Source organism: Apodemus sylvaticus, chromosome X (genome assembly GCF_947179515.1).
Source record: "Apodemus sylvaticus chromosome X, mApoSyl1.1, whole genome shotgun sequence".
Taxonomy (NCBI): Eukaryota; Metazoa; Chordata; class Mammalia; order Rodentia; family Muridae; genus Apodemus; species Apodemus sylvaticus.
In genome coordinates, this window is record NC_067495.1 from 116,439,637 (window position 1) to 116,460,303 (window position 20,667).

At 43.5% G+C, this 20,667-nt stretch overlaps 1 protein-coding gene across 1 annotated transcript; it reads left to right on the forward strand.

Moving 5' to 3' along the window:
• Window positions 1–9,713: 9,713 nt before the first annotated feature.
• On the forward strand, window positions 9,714–12,965 carry Slc25a5 (solute carrier family 25 member 5). The gene is made up of 4 exons (XM_052171263.1): window positions 9,714–9,925; window positions 10,926–11,412; window positions 11,945–12,085; window positions 12,545–12,965. Exons 1-4 carry the CDS (start codon window positions 9,815–9,817, stop codon window positions 12,700–12,702), a joined length of 897 nt encoding a protein of 298 aa, XP_052027223.1. The 5' UTR covers window positions 9,714–9,814; the 3' UTR covers window positions 12,703–12,965.
• The last annotated feature ends 7,702 nt before the right edge of the window (window positions 12,966–20,667 follow it).

Here is a 20,667-nt window from a genome sequence, read left to right on the forward strand (position 1 = left end):
TCTTTCATGAGTAACTGCATTAATGCCCTAGGCCTGAGCCCTTGAACAAGAAAAGAATAGACCGTTCCTTTGGATATCGACAACACTTCAGTAAAACTTGTTTGTTTTGTCTGATTTGCTCTATCTGGAGCAGTCATCCATGGCTAAAACCCATCAAATGCTTTCTCAAACGCCCCAAAATCAAATCCTTCCAAGCACTGGAGTAGAAAGAGAAATAGAAAGCAAGGGCCTCAAATGCTCATCTGAGTTTAGGTTTGATCCAGTAAGCAAAGGGAGGTCAGTAGGTTTTGGAGAAACATATGCGATATAATAAAAAAAAAAAAAAACTATATGAGATGTAAGGCATAGTGGCAAGAAGCCTGTAATCCCAGCACTGGAGAGGTGGGGGCAGGAGAATCAGGAGGTCAAAGTCAACCTTGGCTCATAGGAAGTTGAAGGCCATCAGAGACTATGTGAAATCCTGTTTCAAAATAATAATAATAATAATAATAATAAACAAATGTAGCACAAGTAAGAATATTCTAGAAGGCAATGTACCAACCAACTCAGCAAAAGAAGATTCTTCCTCAATAATTATACTGCAAACATAACTGTGACAATAGCTCAGACCGGAAATGTGAGCCAGGTCTGAAGATGAACAGTGCTTTTTCTGGGTGCTTACTAGAAATTCAAATCCTGCTTGTGTGTTCTCATACATTATTGCCACCTGAGTTAAATAGCTCACCACCTTGTTTAAGCAAAAGTTAGAATGGATTGTTTGCTAAAATTCAGATTTCGGCGGGCGGGGGGGGGGGGGGGGGGGTGGCAGCTGAGGATATAACTCTGTGATGCAGTGCTTGCCTACCATACCCAAGGAAAGTTTGGGTTCCATCCTCAGCAATCTATCAATCAATCAAATCAATCAATCAACAGTGCTGGAGTCTGAACCCACAGTTTTGCGCATGCAAAATCAGTACCCTTCCAATTGAACTACATCCCCCAGCCACATAAAATAATGGGTTTCATTATGACATTTTATACATATAGATTACGGTAATCTGCTCATATTTGGTCCTACCCAAAAAATAATAATTTCCTGTTGGGCTGAAGTCTACTTTCATAAAGTGCCTCTTAACTGGTGGTAATTCCACATAGAATCGTCCAACAGCTTTATGATAAGGAAAATCATGTTGCTTCTCCTGCACTGTCCCAATTAAATGACTCTAATCCACTCAGACATTTCTCATATGATATAATTATATCTCTTGCTTTCACTTTCCTTATTTTTAAAGATTTGTTTATTTTATGTATGTAAGTACGCTGCAGCTGTCTTCAGACCCACCAGGGGAGGGCATCAGATCCTACTACAGATAGTTGTGAGCCTCCATGTGGTTGCTGGGATTTGAACTCAGGACCTCTGGAAGCACAGTTGGTGCTCTTAACCACTGAGCCATCTCTCCAGCCTGCCTGCTTTCACTTTCCTGGTGGCCTTGTTTGACTATATTTTAGTATCTATCTCTCTCTCTCTCTCTCTCTCACTCACTCGCTCGCTCGCTCTCACTCTTTCTCTCTTTGCCTGTCTATCTGAGACAAGGTTTCTTTGTGCAGCCCTAGCTGTTCTGGAACCACTCTGTATAGACCAGGCTGGCCTCAAACTCAGAGAGATCTGCCTGCCTCTGCCTCTCTGCCTCTCTCTCTCTGCCTCTCTCTCTCTCTGCCTCTCTCTCTCTACCTCTCTCTCTGCCTCTGCCTCTCTCTCTCTCTCTCTCTCTCTCTCTTTCTCTCTCTCTCTGCCTCTCTGCCTCTGGAGGACAGGGATTGAAGATGTGAGCCACGTCACCCAGCCTGTCCTAGTTTCTTACTGTCCTCTTAAATGTGGCACTCAGAACTGAACCTAACACTATAGGCTGGCCAGCAAAGACAAAGTGGAACTCAACGTTTCCCTGATCTTATGTTCTCTATCACATCAGTCCAACTCAAGCAAGACTCAACCAACTCCTCCAGTTCTCTTTCTCTTTCTCTCTCTCTTTCCTTTTAGCTCTATTTGTGTGCGTGGGCGTCTTGCCTACATGTATGTATGTGCACAGTGTGTGAAACTAGTGCCTGAAGAGGTCAGAAGAGGGTGTTCGATCCTCTGGGTCTGGAGTTACAGGTGTTGTGAGCGACCCTGTGGGTGTTAGAAACCAAACCTGGGTTTTCTGCAAGAACAGAAAGAGCTTGTAACCCTTAAGTGCTTGCAACTGCTAAGCATCAATCCATCCAGTACTCAAAGACTACTCCTGCTACCTTTAAATCTGAATTTTGCCTTCTTGTAATTCAACTCCCAGAAGTTTGAGGTATGTTGCTCTTTGTCCTGGGAAGATTAGGTGTCATTCTGTCACCTTTACATGTGATTTTTTTTAAAATATGTGCTCATCAGAATACAATCTGGACACTGTAGCTTACTAGGTATCTCCCTTTTTAATTTCTCATCAGAACTTTGAAAAATTGTACAAATCTGAATTTTTTCTTTGGACTACTCTCCCTCATGAATTTTCTTTCTCTTTTGGTATCTGACCAGGCTATCACATTATCTTTTCTCTGAAGTCAACCTTAAACCCAGACACAGACACTCATGTATGCACACACTTTACCTAGCCTATGTGACCATGCTCAGTGTTTGTTGAGGAGAGCCAGACAACAGTCACATTCATACAGATTCTTGCTACTCACACTTTACTAACCAGATCTTTACACACTGTCATCACTAAGTCCACCCTAAGTCCACCCTAGCAACATCCCTCATTGCTTCTCCTTAATATGAGATTTTTTTTTTTTTTTTTTTTTTTTTTTTTTTTGGTTTTTTGGATTTGGTTTGTTTCCAGACGGGATTCTCTGTATAGCCCCAGCTGTCCCGGAACTCACTCTGTAGACCAGGCTGGCCTCGAACTCAGAAATCCGCTTGCCTCTGCCTCCCAGAGTGCTGGGACTACAGGTGTGCGCCACTACCACCTGGCTAATATGAGAACTATTAATTATCAGGAAAAGGGTCAAGAATTTAGAAAACGTGGACCATGTAAAGGTGTTTTCTGCCAAGCTGGATGATCTGACATTAGTCACTGAACCTACATGGTGGAAAGAACAGACTCTGGCAAGTTGTCCCCTGAGCTCTACACATATTATGACACACATATGCCCATGTGCATAATGAATATACATATCAATATATAATGATATATCAATCAATATATAATCAATATCAATCAATACTATAATAAATACAGAAACACAATTAAAGGTTGGAGAGATGGCTCAGCAGTTAAGAGTACTGACTGCACTTCCAGAAGTCCTGAGTTTCAAATCCCAGCAACCACATGGTGGCTCACAACATCTGTAATGGGATCTGATATCCTCTTCTGGTGTGTGTGAAGACAGCTACAGTGTACTCATATGCATAAACTAAGTAAATAAATCTTTAAAAAGAAAGGCCAGCTTCTTCTTCTGTTTTTGGGGTTTTTTTTTTGTTTTTGTTTTGTTTGTTTTGTTTTGTTTTGTTTTTCTGAGACAGGGTTTCTCTGTATAGCCCTGGAACTCACTCTGTACACCAGGCTGGCCTCGAACTCAGAAATCCACCTGCCTCTGCCTCCCAAGTGCTGGGATTACAGGCGTGCGCCACCATCACCCGGCTTTGGCCAACTTCTTCTTGATGAATGCTTCTCACTTTCTAGTCAAAGACTTACTGACAATACTGTCTTGATACATCGTTGTTCCCATTCACTTCCCTGCGGTATCTCTCAGCCACGTTTCCCTTTCCTTGACCATTTCATACAGAAGTTTCATTCCACAGTGTCTGAACAATGTGTATGATGTTGTGTTTCCCTGCTTGTATTGCAATTTTACATTCATTTTATTACCTCCATTGTAGGTGCTCATACAGAGATATCCAAGGCCCTAGGTACTGCCTGAGCTTCCTGGTTGGTTTTTTTTTTTCCTTCAGACCTAATAGGCAGTGCCTTAACTTTAGTTCCTGCTTCTTTATTACACTTGTATTTTCCAGAGCTCCCAGAAACACAGTAATTACTAACCTAGAGTTCTACTGTGTCTCTCTGGAGGAATGAGTTTTTAATAAACTGGCCAAATATAAATCACCAATATAATCATCAATATTATTCTTTATTCTCCTGACCTCTTCTTATTCCTGATCTTTTTCTTTTGGAAATTTTTAACTTTCAGATTTATAAAAAAATGTTGCAAAATTAGTATAAGGGGCTGGGAGTATAGCATAGTACTTCCTAGCATTTATGAGGCCCTGGGCTCAATTCCCAACTTGCAAAAAGGATATATTTGAGAGTGGGCTGACATCCATAATACAAGGAACTCCTAATCCCAACAGAAAAAAATAACTTAATTACAAAGTGAGCAACAGCCAGGCAGTGTTGGTGCACAACTTTAATCCCGGCACTCGAGAGACAGAGGCAGGTAGATCTCTGAGTGTGGTCTACAGAGTGAATTCTAGACAGCCAGGGCAACACAAAGAAGCCCTGTTTTAAAAAAAAAGGAAAGGAAAGGAAAAGAAAAGAAAAGAGTGATCAATAAACCTAATATTGATTTTAGTCAAAGGGTCAAGAAGCTATAGCAATAAACCTAACCAGACATTTCCTAAAAGAAGATTTGTAAATTAGTCAATAATCATGGGGGGGGGGAAGGATGTTTTATATCACTAATTATTAAAATAGTGCAAACTGAAACCACAGTGAGACAATAACTGCTCTTATCAGAAAGACAAAAGAGAACATGCTCTGGTAAGGAATTGGAGAAAAGAGAATTCTTGCATGTCACTGGTAAGGATATAATTTAGTAATTCAACCCTGGGAAACTTTGGAGATTCCTCAAAAGATAGGTGCATTACATAATTTAGCAAGCTCACTAGTAGGTGTATATTAAAAAGAAATGCAATTTGGCATGCTGAAGAGACATCTTTCCCATGTTCATTTCAGTACTATTCATATTAATCCTGAGATTCACCAGAGAAAAACCAATTCCTCCATTTGGGGCCAAATTTGAAACAAGCTTTATCAAATATTAAATACTGACCAACAAATGGGATTTGATCAGAATGACTGCCTGGAATTTCCCAGCTGAGTGACCCTGAGACACGTGTTGCAGGCACTTAAAGAGACAAAACCCATAAGCCACCATACCTTCCCATGAGGCTTTGCTATTTTCCAAGAACTACAACTCCCAGCATTCCAGGAAGTTACCTGGTCCTAGGGCGGGTAAGGCTTAATTTCAGGTATTACAACAGTAACCCTTAAGTAGACAAACGGCCTATATATCCATTGCCCTGAGAAGTAGACAAAGGAAGTGTAGCGCATACACACAATGGAATATTGCTAGGATATCCAAATGGTGAACTCCTGTCATTTGCAATAACCAAAAATAAAATAAATAAAATTTTTAAAAAGGCTAGTGATGTAGCTCCATAATAGAATGATTAACTGGTATCTATAGGGCCCTGAATTCCAACCCCAGGACTATATAAAAAGCTGTTGCCGGGCAGTGGTGGTACACGCCTGTAATCCCAGCACTCGGGGAAGCAGAGGCAGGCAGGCAGATTTCTGAGTTCCAGGCCAGCCTGGTTTACAGAGTGAGTTCCAGGACAGCCACGGCTATACAGAGAAACTCTGTCTCGAAAAAACCAAATCCAAAAAACAAACAAAAAGCTGTTGCTTCAGTGGAGCAGTGGCTGTGCTTTCACAGGATATGCCTTACCATTGACATTCTCAGGATCGTTGTTTCTAAACCAGAGTCACTGATACAATCAGCTAGTAAAGAAACACTGTAGCATCTTACAAATGTGTAGCAAAGAGTTCCCTTAGGATTAACAAGGCCGGATTCAAAGTTGCTCCTTGGGACTGATGATAGGGTCCGGTACTTAAAAGACTCTGAAGACCCCACCAGAAAGTTCTTACATCTGATAAACACTTGCAACAAAGTTTCAGGGCACAAAGTCAATAAACAAAAGCTCATAGCTTTCGGGGCACTAGAGTTTAGTGGGTGTGGCAACCCACCTGCACCTTGTAGGAGGCAGACAGGAGAATCTCTAGAGCAAACTGGCCAGCTATACAAGCCATGCCATAGAGCTCTGGGTTCAAGTAAGAGACCCTGTATCAATATATAAGCAATGTAGGATGCTGGAGCTGATGGCTCATCGGTTAAGAGCACTAACTACTCTTCCCAAGGTCCTGAGTTCAAATCTCAGCAACCACATGGTGGCTCATAACCATCCATAATCCATGCCCTCTTCTGGGATGTCTGAAGACAGCTACAGTATACTTACATATAACAAATAAATGATTCTTTAAAAAAAAAAAAGAAATAGGAAGACAAGTCAAACTCAGACCTTCACATGCATGTGCACATACATGCTCCTGCCACACATACATGGGTACACACACACCACACATAAAAGGAAGAAAGTTAGTTAGTTTGCTATTACTTTTCTATATAGTAATACCAAACTTCCTAAGAACTCAGGGGGCAAGAGACCCCACTGGCAATAGTTTTGAAAACATCAAGATATTTCAGTGGGTAAATTGCTTTCCAAACAAGCATAAGGACTAGAGTTGGGATTCCCTAAGACCCACATAGATGTCGCACTCAGAAAACAGACCAATTTAACCAAGGAGGAAAAAACTACTATCATCAAACTTTTTAAATGCCAAAAGCATTTTTTAAAGGTCTTAGAAGACAGAAAGACACCCCCCACAAGGCTGGAAATCACCAAGATTAACATTGCAAAGGCAGCTATATCACAAAACCGACCTACAGATTCAAAGAAATTGCTATAAAGATCCATTTCTTCCAAGAAATAGCAAAAAAAAAATCTAAAATTCATATAGGTGTCCAAAATAGTCCAAGTGCCAAAAGCAATCCTGAGTAGAAAAATAGATCCTAGAGGAATCACAATGCCAGAGTTCAAGCTACAGAGTCACCATGAAAATAAAAACCTAAATAAATAAATAAACAAAAATTAAAAAACACCATGGTACTGACACAAACACAGGCACATAAACCAATGGAATAGGATAGAGGACCCCAAAATAAACTCACACAGTTCTAACCAAGTGATTTTTTTAAAATGTGGGCCCCCAAAACATACCTTGAAGCAAGATAGTCTCTTTCAACATATGAGCTGAGAAAACTGGATATCCACATGTAGAAAAATAGAATGAGATTCACTGTTCTCACCTGTACAGAAAGCAATTCAAAAATGAAGCAAAGACATTACATAAGACCTCCAATTCAAAAACTGCTACAGAAAAACACCTCAAGATGTAGGCACGGGCAAAAACTTTCTGAAAAAGAGCCCAGTGGCTAAGAAACAGAATCCAGGCAGTAAAAGAGTTTCTTCACAGCAAAGGAATCAATGTACAAAGTGAACAAACAGACAGCCTACAGAATGGGAGTGAAAGTCTCTGCCAGCTATGTGTCTGACAACGAAATTTTATTATGCTCTAAAGAAAATCAAAATTATGTTATTTGCAGGAAAATAGATGGACTCTGAGGTCATCTTGTTAAGTGGAATGAGGCAGACTCAGAAAGATGAATGTTGCAACTTTTTCTCATATGTAGAATCTGGGTTTAAGTGTGTGTGTGTGTGTAGGTGTGTGTGTGTAGGTGTGTGTGTGTGTATATACACATAAATGACACAAATGTATAAAGGAAGATGGTAGGAACTAGTGAAAGGGAGTCATGAGGGGTAGATACAAGCAACCTATATGACAGGCATGTGCAAAGATGTGATTGTGTCATTACTTTGTATGCTATTAGTATCAAATCAAAATCTATGGGGTGCTTTTGTAGCTCAGTACTAGAGCACAGGTCTCACATGCAAATGGTAGATATTCTGGCTCAAATAAGGTAGCTCACAGAAACTTTTAAGGAAAAGGAGAACGTTCCTTAGAATCTCTACATGTAATGTGCCCATCATTTTGTATTGCAAGGCTTTTCGGAGCTAACAAGTAATAAACTCTATCCCTAGAAGGGCCTGAAACCCTGGAGGAAGCTGTAGTGGACAGATACAGAGGTAGGAGAGGGCCAAGGAAAGAAAAGAAGCGAGGTGCCCACTATGCTGGCTAGTTTTATGTGACACAAGCTGGGGTCATCTGAGAAGGAACCTCAGTTGAGAAAATGCCGCCACCAGACTGGCCTGTGGGTAACCCTGTGGTGCACCTTTTGATACTTGATATGAGTAGGCCTGGCTCATAATGGGCAGGCTACCACTGGGCTGGTGGCCATGCTACAAGAAAGCTTGCTGAGCAAGCCATGGGGTGCTAGCCAGTCCGCGCAGCTATCCCCCAAGATCTCTACATCACCTGTCTCTAGGTTGCTGCCGGTTGAGCTCTCGCCAACAGCTTGGACTATAAGCTGTAAGAAGAAATAAATCCTCCCTCCTCAAATTGTTTTGGGTTACGGCATTTTATCACAGAAATCGAAGAAGCCCTAACTAAAATGCCCACCATGTCTTAAGTGTGGACAAGCACACTGGCATTTTGCCTTTGGGAATTTTGAAGATTGGATAGCTAAGGGTCAGATGCAGCTAAGTTTTCAACTGTCGCCTTTATTTCTATAAAATAAACACTGGTTATTCAGAAAGCAGTTTGGTGATCATATTATCTGCTTCTGTCCTGAACAAGAGGGAGGACTCCTGATTTGAAGGTCATTTGTAGCAAATATTTACTCAGTTCAGGATTAAGGGGCTCGGGGAACACAGGTTCGTGGCCACTACAGTGTGAGTTCAGCTAGCCATCGAAGAGCACTTTCCTTGGTGTCTGAAGAGTCAACTGCCAACTGCAATCATAACCTTTTGAAGCCTCTTATCCTTCTGGGTGCTCCGTGTTTGGCTTCCAGTTAAAATGATTTCCTCACCTTGAGTCCAGTCCTTTGGACTTTCCCTAGGCCAGTTCCCTGAAAGATCTGTGTTAAGCTATTTGAAAACCAGTGCGGGGCATGCTGCCGGGGATCGCACCCTGCTGGTACCTCCGTTTTCTCTGGCTCTGAAGACAAAGCTTCAAACTGGTGCCAGGTGTCGGGTGAGGTTCACAGGACTACAGAACAACTCAGCAACCGAAAGGAATTTCATGTATAAATGTAATGTTTTAAAAACTCAAAACCAATGCAAAAATCCTTGGATCGTTAATGTTAAGAACTTTACAGACAGGGATCCCATGCTGTATTAGCATGACCTTGATTCATGTGCCTTACTGTAATCTCAGTCCTGGTTCTACAACTAATTTTCTTTACAAAAAAATAAATGGGTGAGTGGACTTCAGACTTTAAGTGTGTTTGAATGAAATCGTTTAATATACCATTAGATATTTATCTCGATTCCTTAAGTTTGGGGAGGTTTTGTCTGTCTGAATTGTCTTCACTCTAAGCCTGGGTTGGTTTTTCTTGGTTTTTGTTTTGTTTTTGTCTTGTCGTTTGGGCACACTTATCTTCACCCTTCCTCCCTATTCCCTGACCCTTCTCAGGGTCCAGGTCGCCAATAGTAAGGTACTCTTTGCGGCTGTCTCTTACTCGGGCCAGATCAGGTGCCAAGGGCAGGCAAGGCTGGGAGGGCGACCTCCCAGGCTCCTCCCGCCTGTCCTGAGCCACTCAGCAGCTCTGCCATTCCGCGCGCCTGTACTGGGCGCCCGCCTCCGCCCGCCCCTTACGCCGGCAGCTCAGCGCCTGGCTGCCGCTATATAAGTCGGCCATTTGCTTTGCTCCGCCCCAGAGTCCGGGAGTCAAAGCCGGTTGTCAACCCAGTCCTGTCCCGCACTCGCCTGCCTCTTCCTTTTTTGCTTTCAACATGACAGATGCCGCTGTATCCTTCGCCAAGGACTTCTTGGCCGGTGGAGTGGCCGCGGCCATCTCCAAGACTGCAGTAGCCCCCATCGAGCGGGTCAAGCTGCTGCTGCAGGTACGTTCTGAGATCGAGGGGCCCAGGCAGGAAGTAAAGGATCTGCACAGAAAGGGGGTACCCTAGCGGGAAAGTGGGGCTCAGTGTTTAGATTTGGGGCAAGGTGAAGCCCGGGCCTAGCCACAGTGTCAGATCGAAAGGCAACCCGGAGGAAGGCGCCTTTAAGGACCTGGAGTTTGAGTGTCGCAAGTGGTCGGGGCCAGAGGGAGCTGAGGCGCTCGGTGCCGTCCCCAGCACAGAGAACTAGGATGGGGTTGCCGGAGAGGCTCTGTCTAGCCGGAATTAAGAGTCAAGGGCGATAGGCCTGAAAGCAGGCGCTGGAAAACAGAGCACCTGGCCTTACCGAAAACCTCAAGGTCACGGCAAGGAGATTACAGCTTTGGGCAGGCCACGCGGACCGGTTCCGCGGCCACGCAGCCGGCGAACAACGCGGTGTAGGCTCGCCGGCCGGCAGGCCGGAAGTGGCCACCGGGAAGAGCATGTGCCGGCTACGTCCGCCCCCGCGCAGCCCCTCGCCAGCCTTCCTGCCGCGCGCTCGCCGCGCACTGCCTCTAGGGGGCGCTCGCAGGCGAGAGTTTAGCCTTCGTCACCAGCACCCCTCCCGACAGAAGTGGGGGCGGGGCGGAAAGGGAGCAGCTCCGGAGACCTGAGAAGTTGACTGTGGTCACCAAGGTGACCGTGTCCTATGCAGGTCCCACCCTAATGCCTCTGAACCTGACCTGGCAGAAATGACCTTTCTTCCTGGTCTAAAGGTCATAGGTACAGTTGCCGGTGCCTCACTCACAGGGGTTGAGGCTTACAACTCCGATGGTGCGGCTCAATTCTTCAACACTCCTCCCTCCCCCGATAGTGTCAGCAGTTAGAATTGTCCGGCTCATGTGATTCTGAAAGCTAGATTTAGAGAAAGGGGAACCAACCTTAAAGCTTTTATGTGTGTGTTTTTCCCTTTTCCCTTCTCTGTGGTTATAACTGTCCCCATTGCCTTCTTCCTATCCATCAGGTGCAACATGCCAGCAAGCAAATCACGGCAGATAAGCAATACAAGGGCATTATAGACTGCGTGGTCCGTATCCCCAAGGAACAGGGAGTCCTGTCCTTCTGGCGTGGTAACCTGGCCAATGTCATCAGATACTTCCCCACCCAGGCTCTCAACTTTGCCTTCAAAGATAAATACAAGCAGATCTTTCTGGGTGGTGTGGACAAGAGGACCCAGTTCTGGCGCTACTTTGCTGGGAACCTGGCATCAGGTGGTGCCGCTGGGGCCACATCCTTGTGCTTTGTGTACCCCCTTGATTTTGCCCGTACCCGTCTAGCAGCTGATGTGGGCAAAGCTGGAGCTGAAAGGGAATTCAAAGGCCTCGGTGACTGCCTGGTTAAGATCTACAAATCTGATGGGATTAAGGGCCTGTACCAAGGCTTTAATGTGTCAGTACAGGGCATTATCATCTACCGAGCTGCCTACTTTGGTATCTATGACACTGCAAAGGGTAAGTTTGCTATATGCTTAGAAGCTGTGGGAGCTTTGGGTACTTATTTGCAGTTTTAGGAACTCAACCTAGGGCTTTTTTTTTTTTTTCCCTCTTGGAGATAGGGTCTTACTATGTATCCCTGGCTAGCCTGGAACTTAGTATGTAGACCAGACTTCCCATTCATAGCCATCCATCTGCCTCTGCTCCTGGGTGCTAGGATTGAAGGCATCCACCACTTCACCCAATTCCTGATTTGTTTCTTTAGATAAGGTTTTTAATGTAGCTTGGGCTGATCTTAGATTTAAGGTCCTCTCACCTTAGTTACTTAAAGCTAGCTGGGGTTTTTTTTTCTTAGGTTTTTTTAAAGACAGGGTAGCAATATCTTGCACCAACCTAACAAAAAGCCCAACGCTCATTTTGTTGTTAATTGCTGAAGGAAGCCAAATTCTTCTACTGTGAAGCTCATGGTAGATAAAATGTTAGTTGGGTATAGAAAATGGGTCAGCAAAACTACATTTTTGATTTTTAAAAAAAATCTCTTTATTTTCAGGAATGCTCCCAGATCCCAAGAATACTCACATCTTCATCAGCTGGATGATTGCACAGTCTGTCACTGCTGTCGCTGGCCTGACTTCCTATCCCTTTGACACGGTTCGCCGTCGCATGATGATGCAGTCAGGACGCAAAGGAAGTAAGTTCTGCTTGAGCGGAAGATAAAAAGTCCATGGGAGTGGGCAAGTTATGGCCACCAAGCAGCGGGTGGCTGCCTTTAATAACTGCAGTCTGGGGCTAGAGAAGACAGCTCAGTGGCAGAGTGTTCCCCACCCCCCCCCCACCCCCGCCACCCCCCCCCCCACCCCCGCCAAGGCTGCACAAAAGCCTGTGACATGGGGTGCTTATGTGAAGAGGTCATCCCTGTTCTCCAGTCACTCACATTAACACTTAAGTAATGCCTGTGCTAATGTGTAAATGCTGGGTTTAAATCTGCCATTTAAGTGCTTAGAATAAACAGCTCAGTCAGTAGTAGAGAGCTTAGCATACACAAAGCCTAAGGTTCCATCCTTAGCATGGCGGGGGGGGGGGGGGGGGGGGGGGGACATTACTTTGGAGGCGTTTTTGGTCATCAACTCCTTGTCTTTCTTCTTTGCAGCTGATATCATGTACACAGGCACGCTTGACTGCTGGCGGAAGATCGCTCGCGATGAAGGAAGCAAGGCTTTTTTCAAGGGCGCATGGTCCAACGTGCTGAGGGGCATGGGTGGTGCCTTTGTGCTTGTCTTGTACGATGAGATCAAGAAGTACACATAATTATGTCCTAGGCGTTCTCCCCGAGAACGGGCATGTTGTATACTATACCATATCCTGACCATTCTGGACAGATTCTCTGGCCTTGTCTGTTTTATCAGTGGCAACTATTTACCAGTTGAAAAGTGGGAAGCAATAATATTCATCTGACCAGTTTTCTCTTAAAGCCATTTCCATAATGACAATAATGATGGGACTCAATTATATTTTTTATTTCAGTCACTCCTGATAATAAAAAATTGAAGAAATAAAAATATCCGAAACCAGTTTTGTTTGTTGCTTGTTTCCATGGAAGAAGCTGCTTTGTGGGGGGTGGGGTGGGGGAGCACTGCCTTTGAATAAAGGCCAGCAGTATCTCTTGGGGTGAAGAAACTTCTTTAAGTTTCTGTGTATAACAGCCCTCCCTGGCTGTCCTAGAACTCACTCTGTAGACCAGGCTGGCCTCTGCCTCCCAAGTGCGGTGATTGAAGGTATGCAAGGACTTTAGAACTAGTTATCAGCAATCAATTTCGCAAGAAATAGCTTGGATATATACCCCTCAATTCCCAATTCATTAGCAAAATAGAATTTGGAATCAGTGTATCCCAAAACTTTTTGGTCTTTTGCCTGTAGCTTGTCATATCCACATGAGCTTCCAGAAAGTATCCTGTACCTGTGTTCCCTGTTCCTGTGGTTAAAACAGTCATAAGCCAACGTTGTTCACTTTTAAATGGTATTCGAATATCGCCCCGTTTAAATGTTTTATTTTTAGGTAATCATAGTTGTCAGTTTTCATCCAATTGCCTTCTTTCATCTTCACCTGGCTCAAGCCGTTTTTAAATCTCAGTCAAAGCAGAGGATTAGGGGCTGGCACCTTTCTATAGTGCTGAGATTGCAATGCTGTTCAAGATTATGGAGAGTGCTGGATGACAGCCACCTGTATCTTGCCTGGCATGCTCACAGCTTGTCAGTGGAGAATGTCCCTGTTTCTACTGGATAAGCTTTTATTTGGGATCCACAGGGTAGTATTGCAAATTTAGAAGTTCTTCATTAGGGCTCAGAAATCTGGTGGGTTTTGTTAGTACCATGACATTTTATGAAGAAATAAAGTATCCCATCCCGCCAAGTTTAAATATGCGTAGGAAGTAGGGTGGGTGATCACACGCACAGATAAAGCTTGGGAACACAACTGCTCACTGGAGTGCATTAAAGCTGTTCATAGACAAACGGTGGGATCAATTGGTGATGCCTGGGACATGCACACCGACTGGCCAAGCACCTGAGTAACGGGATAGCTTAGTTCAGAGTTCTGTATTGACAAGGAGGTAACAGCATTCCCTCCTGCGTGAAACTTGCACTTGGGGTTGCTTTGCCTCAATTCATTCCTCTTCAGTGGTCATTCTTTGTTCAGGCAACGATAGAAAAGAGCATCATCTGAGATGTTTCTGGAGAGACATATTTTTTAATCATTTTATGTATGTGAGTACACTGTCACTGTCTTAAGACACACCAGAAGAGGCATCAGATCCCATTACAGATGATTGTGAGCCACCATGTGGTTGCTGGGATTTGAACTCAGGACCTCTGGAAGAGCACAGTCAGTGCTCTTAACCACTGAGCCATCTCTCCAGCACCTGGAGGGAAATATTTTTAAAGCAATGCTGTTCTGGTATTTCAGAGGCCTGGGCTAAAATCTGGACTCTGGGTTCGGCGAGTTTCTTAATTTCCCTAAGCTTCCATTTTTCTTATGTATACCATGAGAATAATGACACCTGATTCAAAAGCGAAATTTGTTTATGTGAACCAGATGTGATAGAGCATACATAATAAGCACTCCCTAAACGGTACCTGTGACCATCAGGAGGTAGTTGAGAATTCTATGATCAGAAGTATACTGTATGATCTCAGGCAAGTCAGTTACTCTCCAAGAACCTCAGTCACCTCACTGGTAAAATGGCAAGATAATGATGCTAGGCATATTTCTTGGGGGTGTTCTGAGGATAAAGAGCCTGGTGCGTAGTTGGTATGATATGTGGCTCTAATCAACACCCCAAAAGTGAGATTTTATCTTGCTATTCGGCACCCATTTCTAGTGAACAAAGTACGGCAGTATTTCTGAATAAATTCCAGCCCACCTTAAATGAAAACTAGACATACCATATTGTGTTGCACTGATATAAAATAAAGTTCAGCCCAGGCTTTTTAGTTACAGATTTTGTTTCCTGAAAGGGAACAAGAGGCTCTCCACTTAGGGTTTCAAACACAATACAAGAGGACCCAAGCCCCCTTTATGGTTATTACAATAGATGTGTACTCACTGAGCTGAGCTGCCAGCTATTAAAATAAACGTAAGACTGGGCATTAATGACCAGAAAGTAAGAAGTGGTATCTCCTGTCATTGGATGGCTGACACAGATGAGGTGGGGGGTTTCTGTTGTTGTTCTTGTTATTCTTGTTGTTCAATGATTTTTGAAATTTAATTTAAAGACAAAGTGATTTTAATCTCTCCAAGCTGTGCAGGACAGTGCTATAGAATTCATTATGTCCATTATGTTCATGCAAACATTGACGGTGGTACACAATCTTAGCAACACTCTAATTTATGCTGTTGTTTTGTGACTATTCAATGCATAACAGGATCTGTGGAGCCTGATTCCAGGTGAGAGAGGCAGACTACAGGTCAGCTTGTGCACAGCGCGCTTCCTATTCCAGAGGGCCTCTCGGCTCAGTCTCTGGAAGCAGTGTGCTGCGGGTGCTCCAGACCGCCAGGGGAAGGAAACAAGGGGTGCCTTCCCAGAGGGGCAGCTGTCGTGGAGGGTAAGTCATTTAAGCCATTATTTTTGTATTAAAAGAGATGCAGATGTGCTAGACGATGGCTTTATGAATTTGAAAGTAATTCTTTTTTTAAACCTAGACAGCAAAGTGAGTTCTTGTAAACAAGGACCATTGCTGGCACTTCCCCGAGACTCCTCGGGGAAGTCCATTCAGTCTCCTCAGCTGTTGCGGATACTTTGGGAGGGAAAGAAAAACATTTTCAAAGTATTGATGTAATGTGCAACGGCTTTTCAATCATTCCTGTTACTAGAGTGCATTCTATTTCTCCTTTGGTATTTGTAGGGATGGCATTTGTAAGTTGCTTTTTAGTTTTTAATAAAATGTCTGTACATCGTAATCAAAGCCAGGTCGTAAAGAAAAGGTATAAAATGCACAGTAAATATCTCTGTATCTGCCTCTTCCGTTTCGGGCTCCCTCCTTAAAAGTCACCGTTATTGTCAGTTTCTGATCTATCTATCCTCTTCAAATTGATGCTTATCATTATAACAGTAGCTGATTTATCGGAACTATATCTTCACCAGTTGAATTTTTAAATGTCGTGATTTTTTTTTCCCGGAGGAGAGTATCATTAAGCCAGAGCCAAGACTCACATATTGTTGTTAGGGAAGAGGTAGCTTCTAGACTCTAAGCAAGGTTTACCGAGTGTGCCCTTTATTAATACCCCAAACCAGTACTTTCCTTTGGGGTTTTAGCCATGTTCACTGAACAACCAGGGGGCAAATCCCCAAACCGTTTCTAACATCAGAGCCTTATTTTGTCATCCATGAAAGATTAAATCTGGGGAGAGGGCAAACTCTAAAGTCGCTTCCAGTGTAGACATCCTCCAGCTCCATCAATTTTTTTTTTAACAAAAAATGCAGAAACAACGAAAGCACTTGGATTAAGTGATTTAATCCTCCCAGAACACATTTGAAACTACCTAACACAATTGTAACTGCATTGTTTCTGGCTCAGTGCAGTCATTTACAGACTGTGTGGGTCGGTTGGTGTTGGCAAGCAAAATTACAAATATAAAGATTTACATCAATTTCAGGACCAAGAAGCAAAGGCTCAAAATTACAGCTCAGGGTTGTAGGTCGGAGGTGATCCGATTTATCTCCAAATAATTAACAGCTGTCTTTTCAAAGCCTAGTCCTATTATGTGTAATGTGCACTTCTGTATGCAGGTTGAAATTTATTTAAACAACAAATACCGGATGCTGCAATTTGGGGATGCCTTGTGTTACATTCCAAATGTTTGGAGGTGCTTTCCTAACATTTTGGCCATTATTTGCTGTGTGTGCAGGTGAACAAGGTCAGAGGCATGGTGCCCCTCTTAGCCAACTGCTCAAAAGAGCCTTTGGTATCCCAGCAACAGATATAAACACTGTTCAAGTGACAGATTGGGTGGTTGCTTTCACTGGACCCGTTCAGAGACAAAACTGAGTTGAATTAAAGGAGCGTATTAATTTGTGGTTTTCCCTATGACTGTCAATAGAGCGGCAATTGAAGCCGGTCTTGAACATCCATCCTGGGGTTGGGGAGGAGGAGCCTATCCCCTTAGGTCATTTGCCTACCCAGAGAATACTTTTAGTACTGTGAGATTTAAAACCTGATCTCATTAAAAATCATTTCGCTGCCTCTGTTTTTTTTACTCCCAGAATGGACACACCCAAAGCAAAGTCTCTTCTAAATAGCTCTTGAGAGGTCAATTTCCAAGGGCCCCCACGTTCAGGACTGAAAAGAGAACTCTTCTGTCTGAGTGAGCGCCAATGGCGGGCTGCAGCGAAGACAAGTTAGCAGCCCGGGTAGAGGAGACCTTGCCCGCTCCTCACTGGCGTTCCTCCATCCCCCGCACGACCCCTCCCAAACCTTAGAAAGGGACCCTCTGAAGAAACACCCTCAATGCATTCATTTGTTCCCATGGTTCGGTAAACTTTTCATAAGCTTTTAAAAACAGGCTCTCGCCGGGCAGTGGTGGCGCACACCTGTAATCCCAGCACTCTGGGAGGCAGAGGCAGGTGGATTTCTGAGTTCGAGGCCAGCCTGGTCTAGAGAAACCCTGTCTCGGGGGTGGGGGGAAGGGGAGGGAATCTCAAATTCCATAAGCTAATATTTCCGTAAACCCTGTATCCACTCCTGCTGTGGAATTGGAGGAGATGAAGTCGTTTCCAGCCAGCCCAGTATGCAAGGTCCATGGGAGACCTAAACTTGGAACTTCCTTATTACTTGTTCTCTTCCAGAGCCGAACACACCACTCATAGACTTCCTGTTCAGGACTGCTCACAAGGTTTTAGGCTTTCAACTGCTACAGTGTTTCACTTAATATTCAGCTTTTACCTAGCTGCTTTTTGTGCCGCAGTTTCTCCATCTGGAATACAAGAATAATAATAGAATCTACCTGGTGGGGGCGGGGAAAATATGTTGAAGGGATTAATAATGTAGAAAGTTCTAAGAATAATGCTAGAGATCTATTATGGGCAACTTTTTATTTTTGTTGTCTTTGCTCATTTCTATATATCTATGTATCTACGTATCTATGTATCTATCTCTCGATCTTATGCTGAGAAGCAGAACCAATGTCTCACTCAGGCACATGCTATATAACTGGGCTGTATGGCCAAGCTTCTGTATAATTTTAATACTATTATTATTTGGGGGGGGGGTTGTTTTTTCTGAGACAGGGTTTCTCTGTATAGCCCTGGCTGTCCTGGAACTCACTCTGTAGACCAGGCTGGCCTCGAACTCAGAAATCCGCCTGCCTCTGCCTCCTAGAGTGCTGGGATTACAGGCGTGCGCCACCACAGCCCAGCTTTTTAATACTATTATAAGGGCTAATTGCTTTATCAAGATATTTTATTGTCATGTCACTGATGGGAGGCTGGCATAACTGATGTATTCTTGGTCTGCACATTTTACTTTTCCTGCAGTACTGGAGATACACTTGGGGTTTTTGCGTGTTCTAGGCAAGAATTCTTCTAAGCTATGTCCATAGCTCAATCTGCACAGTTTTTTTTAAAACCAGTCTTTAGAAAATTCCATATGTATTGGTAGAAAGTGAATCAGACAAAGGTTGTAAAGGAAGAGAAGGACACTCCTGGGATGGACTGGACAACGGGCACATGAGGTTTTATTTTACAACACTGATTATGAAAGGGACCAAAGGCCAAGATTACATCCGGCCTCCCTGCCTCCAGGCAGTGTGCACTGCTCGGCCAGCCAAGCCAGTGCAATCGCAGGGCGCTTGCCGCTCCCTTTGCTCCAGCAGTATTTCAAGGAATCTGTGAGCCTTGCCTGATTGCCCAATCCTGTGATTTCACTCCTCCCTAGAGAAAGAAACTGCTGAGAATAGACAACCCCCTGGGACCTTTAAAGGCAATAATCTCCTTTCACTTTTGCAAGTAAGTCCAGGGTTCAGAAGTCCATTCATTGTTAAAAAAAAAAAAAAAAAAAAAAAAAAAAACCCTGAGCTGTAAAGCTGTAAGGGATGTAGCTGGGGTGGGTAGCTCAGTGGGGCCCTCCCAGCCCGAGGCCAATGTTCGATGCATTGCAAAAAAAAAAATGTTAAATAATTTTTAAAAGACCTTACTTACTACAGTAAGTAGCTTCACTCTAGAAACGAAGGTCAGGGGATAATAAGCTCTTGAGCATCCTGCTTCCAATTAGACAATTGGCCATAGAATTTATAATCCTACCTCGGCCCCATGTCTTTCTTGAGTCATGTCACATTCCATCAGTCTTTCCATCAAGAAAACTGGAAACTAATGTTGTGCTTGCATGCATATGTGTGTGTGTGTGTACATATGTATCTGTGTTTGAGCAAGTATATTACATCCAAGAAAGCATCTTTTTTCCCACAAAGGTCAATTTTATATTAGTAGATCAATTGATTGATTAGTTGGTTGATTGAGACAAGGTCTTGCTATGTGGCCCAGGTTAATTCTGAACTGGCAATCTTTGTGATTATCCTATCTCAGCTGTCTGAATACAAGGCAGAATATAGGCAAACCCCATCATATGCAGCTTATTTCTTAAATGGGGCTATAGTTCTTTCCTGAGTTTCTAGAATCAGACAGATTGAAGAGAATGCGCTTCTGGTGATGAAATAATTGCTACAACTCCATACCGGGGATTCCTCTCAAGCTATAGACTCAAGATCACAGTTGACCTCTCCCAAGACAGGTATAAGCCCAGTTTACATGAATTCAGTGCACCAGCCCTGCTATGTAGGTGGTATTATTTGCTCCATTTCACAGTTGATAAAATCGAGTTGTAGCAAAGTGAAGGAGTGAGCTCTGCAAAACGAGCTTATCGGAAGAATTCTAGAACTTCAAGGTGATCTCTTGGGCATGAGCCAGAAAATATATTGAAATGTGAATGGTGGTAGGCCTGTAATTCTTGAATTCTAGGGAGGATCTTGAGCTCAAGGCCAGCCTACGTGCCTAAGGCGAGCCTATCAAAATAAAATAACAATGAAAGCCATCAGATAGTTTTAGTATCCACCAACAAAAAGTCCTTTGGACAGATACCAAACAGAAATTTGCATTATAAAAAGCACAGCCTACGAGACCACACTTAGCAAGTGGGTTGTTTGCTATTTTAGCCAAAATTAGAAATCATTGTTGCACAAAATACTTAAAGCTCTGGATTTAAGTTTTATTTTATTCAAATTTCTTCAGCTAATCTCCAAAACTGGCTTGCCTTTAAAAATTATTTTATTTGTGTATTTGTGTGTGTGTGTGTGTGTGTGGTGTGTGTGTGTGTGTGTGAGTGAGAGAGAGAGAGAGAGAGCAAGTCCGCAGGATGGAACTCACCAGATGGCTGAGAGGACAAGCAAGTTTACCCACTGAGCCCTAGGCTCGCCTTTTAAATGAAGGGTCTTAGCCTACTCTGCTAAGCACCTCTTGTGGGGGAGAGCAGCCTGAGGCTAGAGTGATTAACCTTCTGGGTGAGGCCCCAGTTAACAAGTACAAACACAGGAGCCAAGGACATTGGGAACCCTTCACTTTTAGCCAGGGTGGCACTCAAAAAAAAAAAAAAAATGCTGAGGCTTTGGACTATTTGCTCTGATTTTTTTGAAACATTTCTTTCTTTATCTGTGTGTGGGATGCCCGGATGCCACTGTGTAGGGGGGATGAAGCAGAGGAGAGGAGTCAGTTCTCTCAGTCAGCAAGT

What these genes read in the sequence shown, in the direction of transcription:
- Slc25a5 (XM_052171263.1), top strand. Translation starts at nt 9,815, where the DNA reads ATGACAGATGCCGCTGTATCCTTCGCCAAGGACTTCTTGGCCGGTGGA. An exon ending in TATCTATGACACTGCAAAGG is followed by an intron (nt 11,413 to 11,944) that starts GTAAGTTTGCTA and finishes CTTTATTTTCAG; the next exon opens with GAATGCTCCCAGATCCCAAG. An exon ending in GCAGTCAGGACGCAAAGGAA is followed by an intron (nt 12,086 to 12,544) that starts GTAAGTTCTGCT and finishes TCTTCTTTGCAG; the next exon opens with CTGATATCATGTACACAGGC.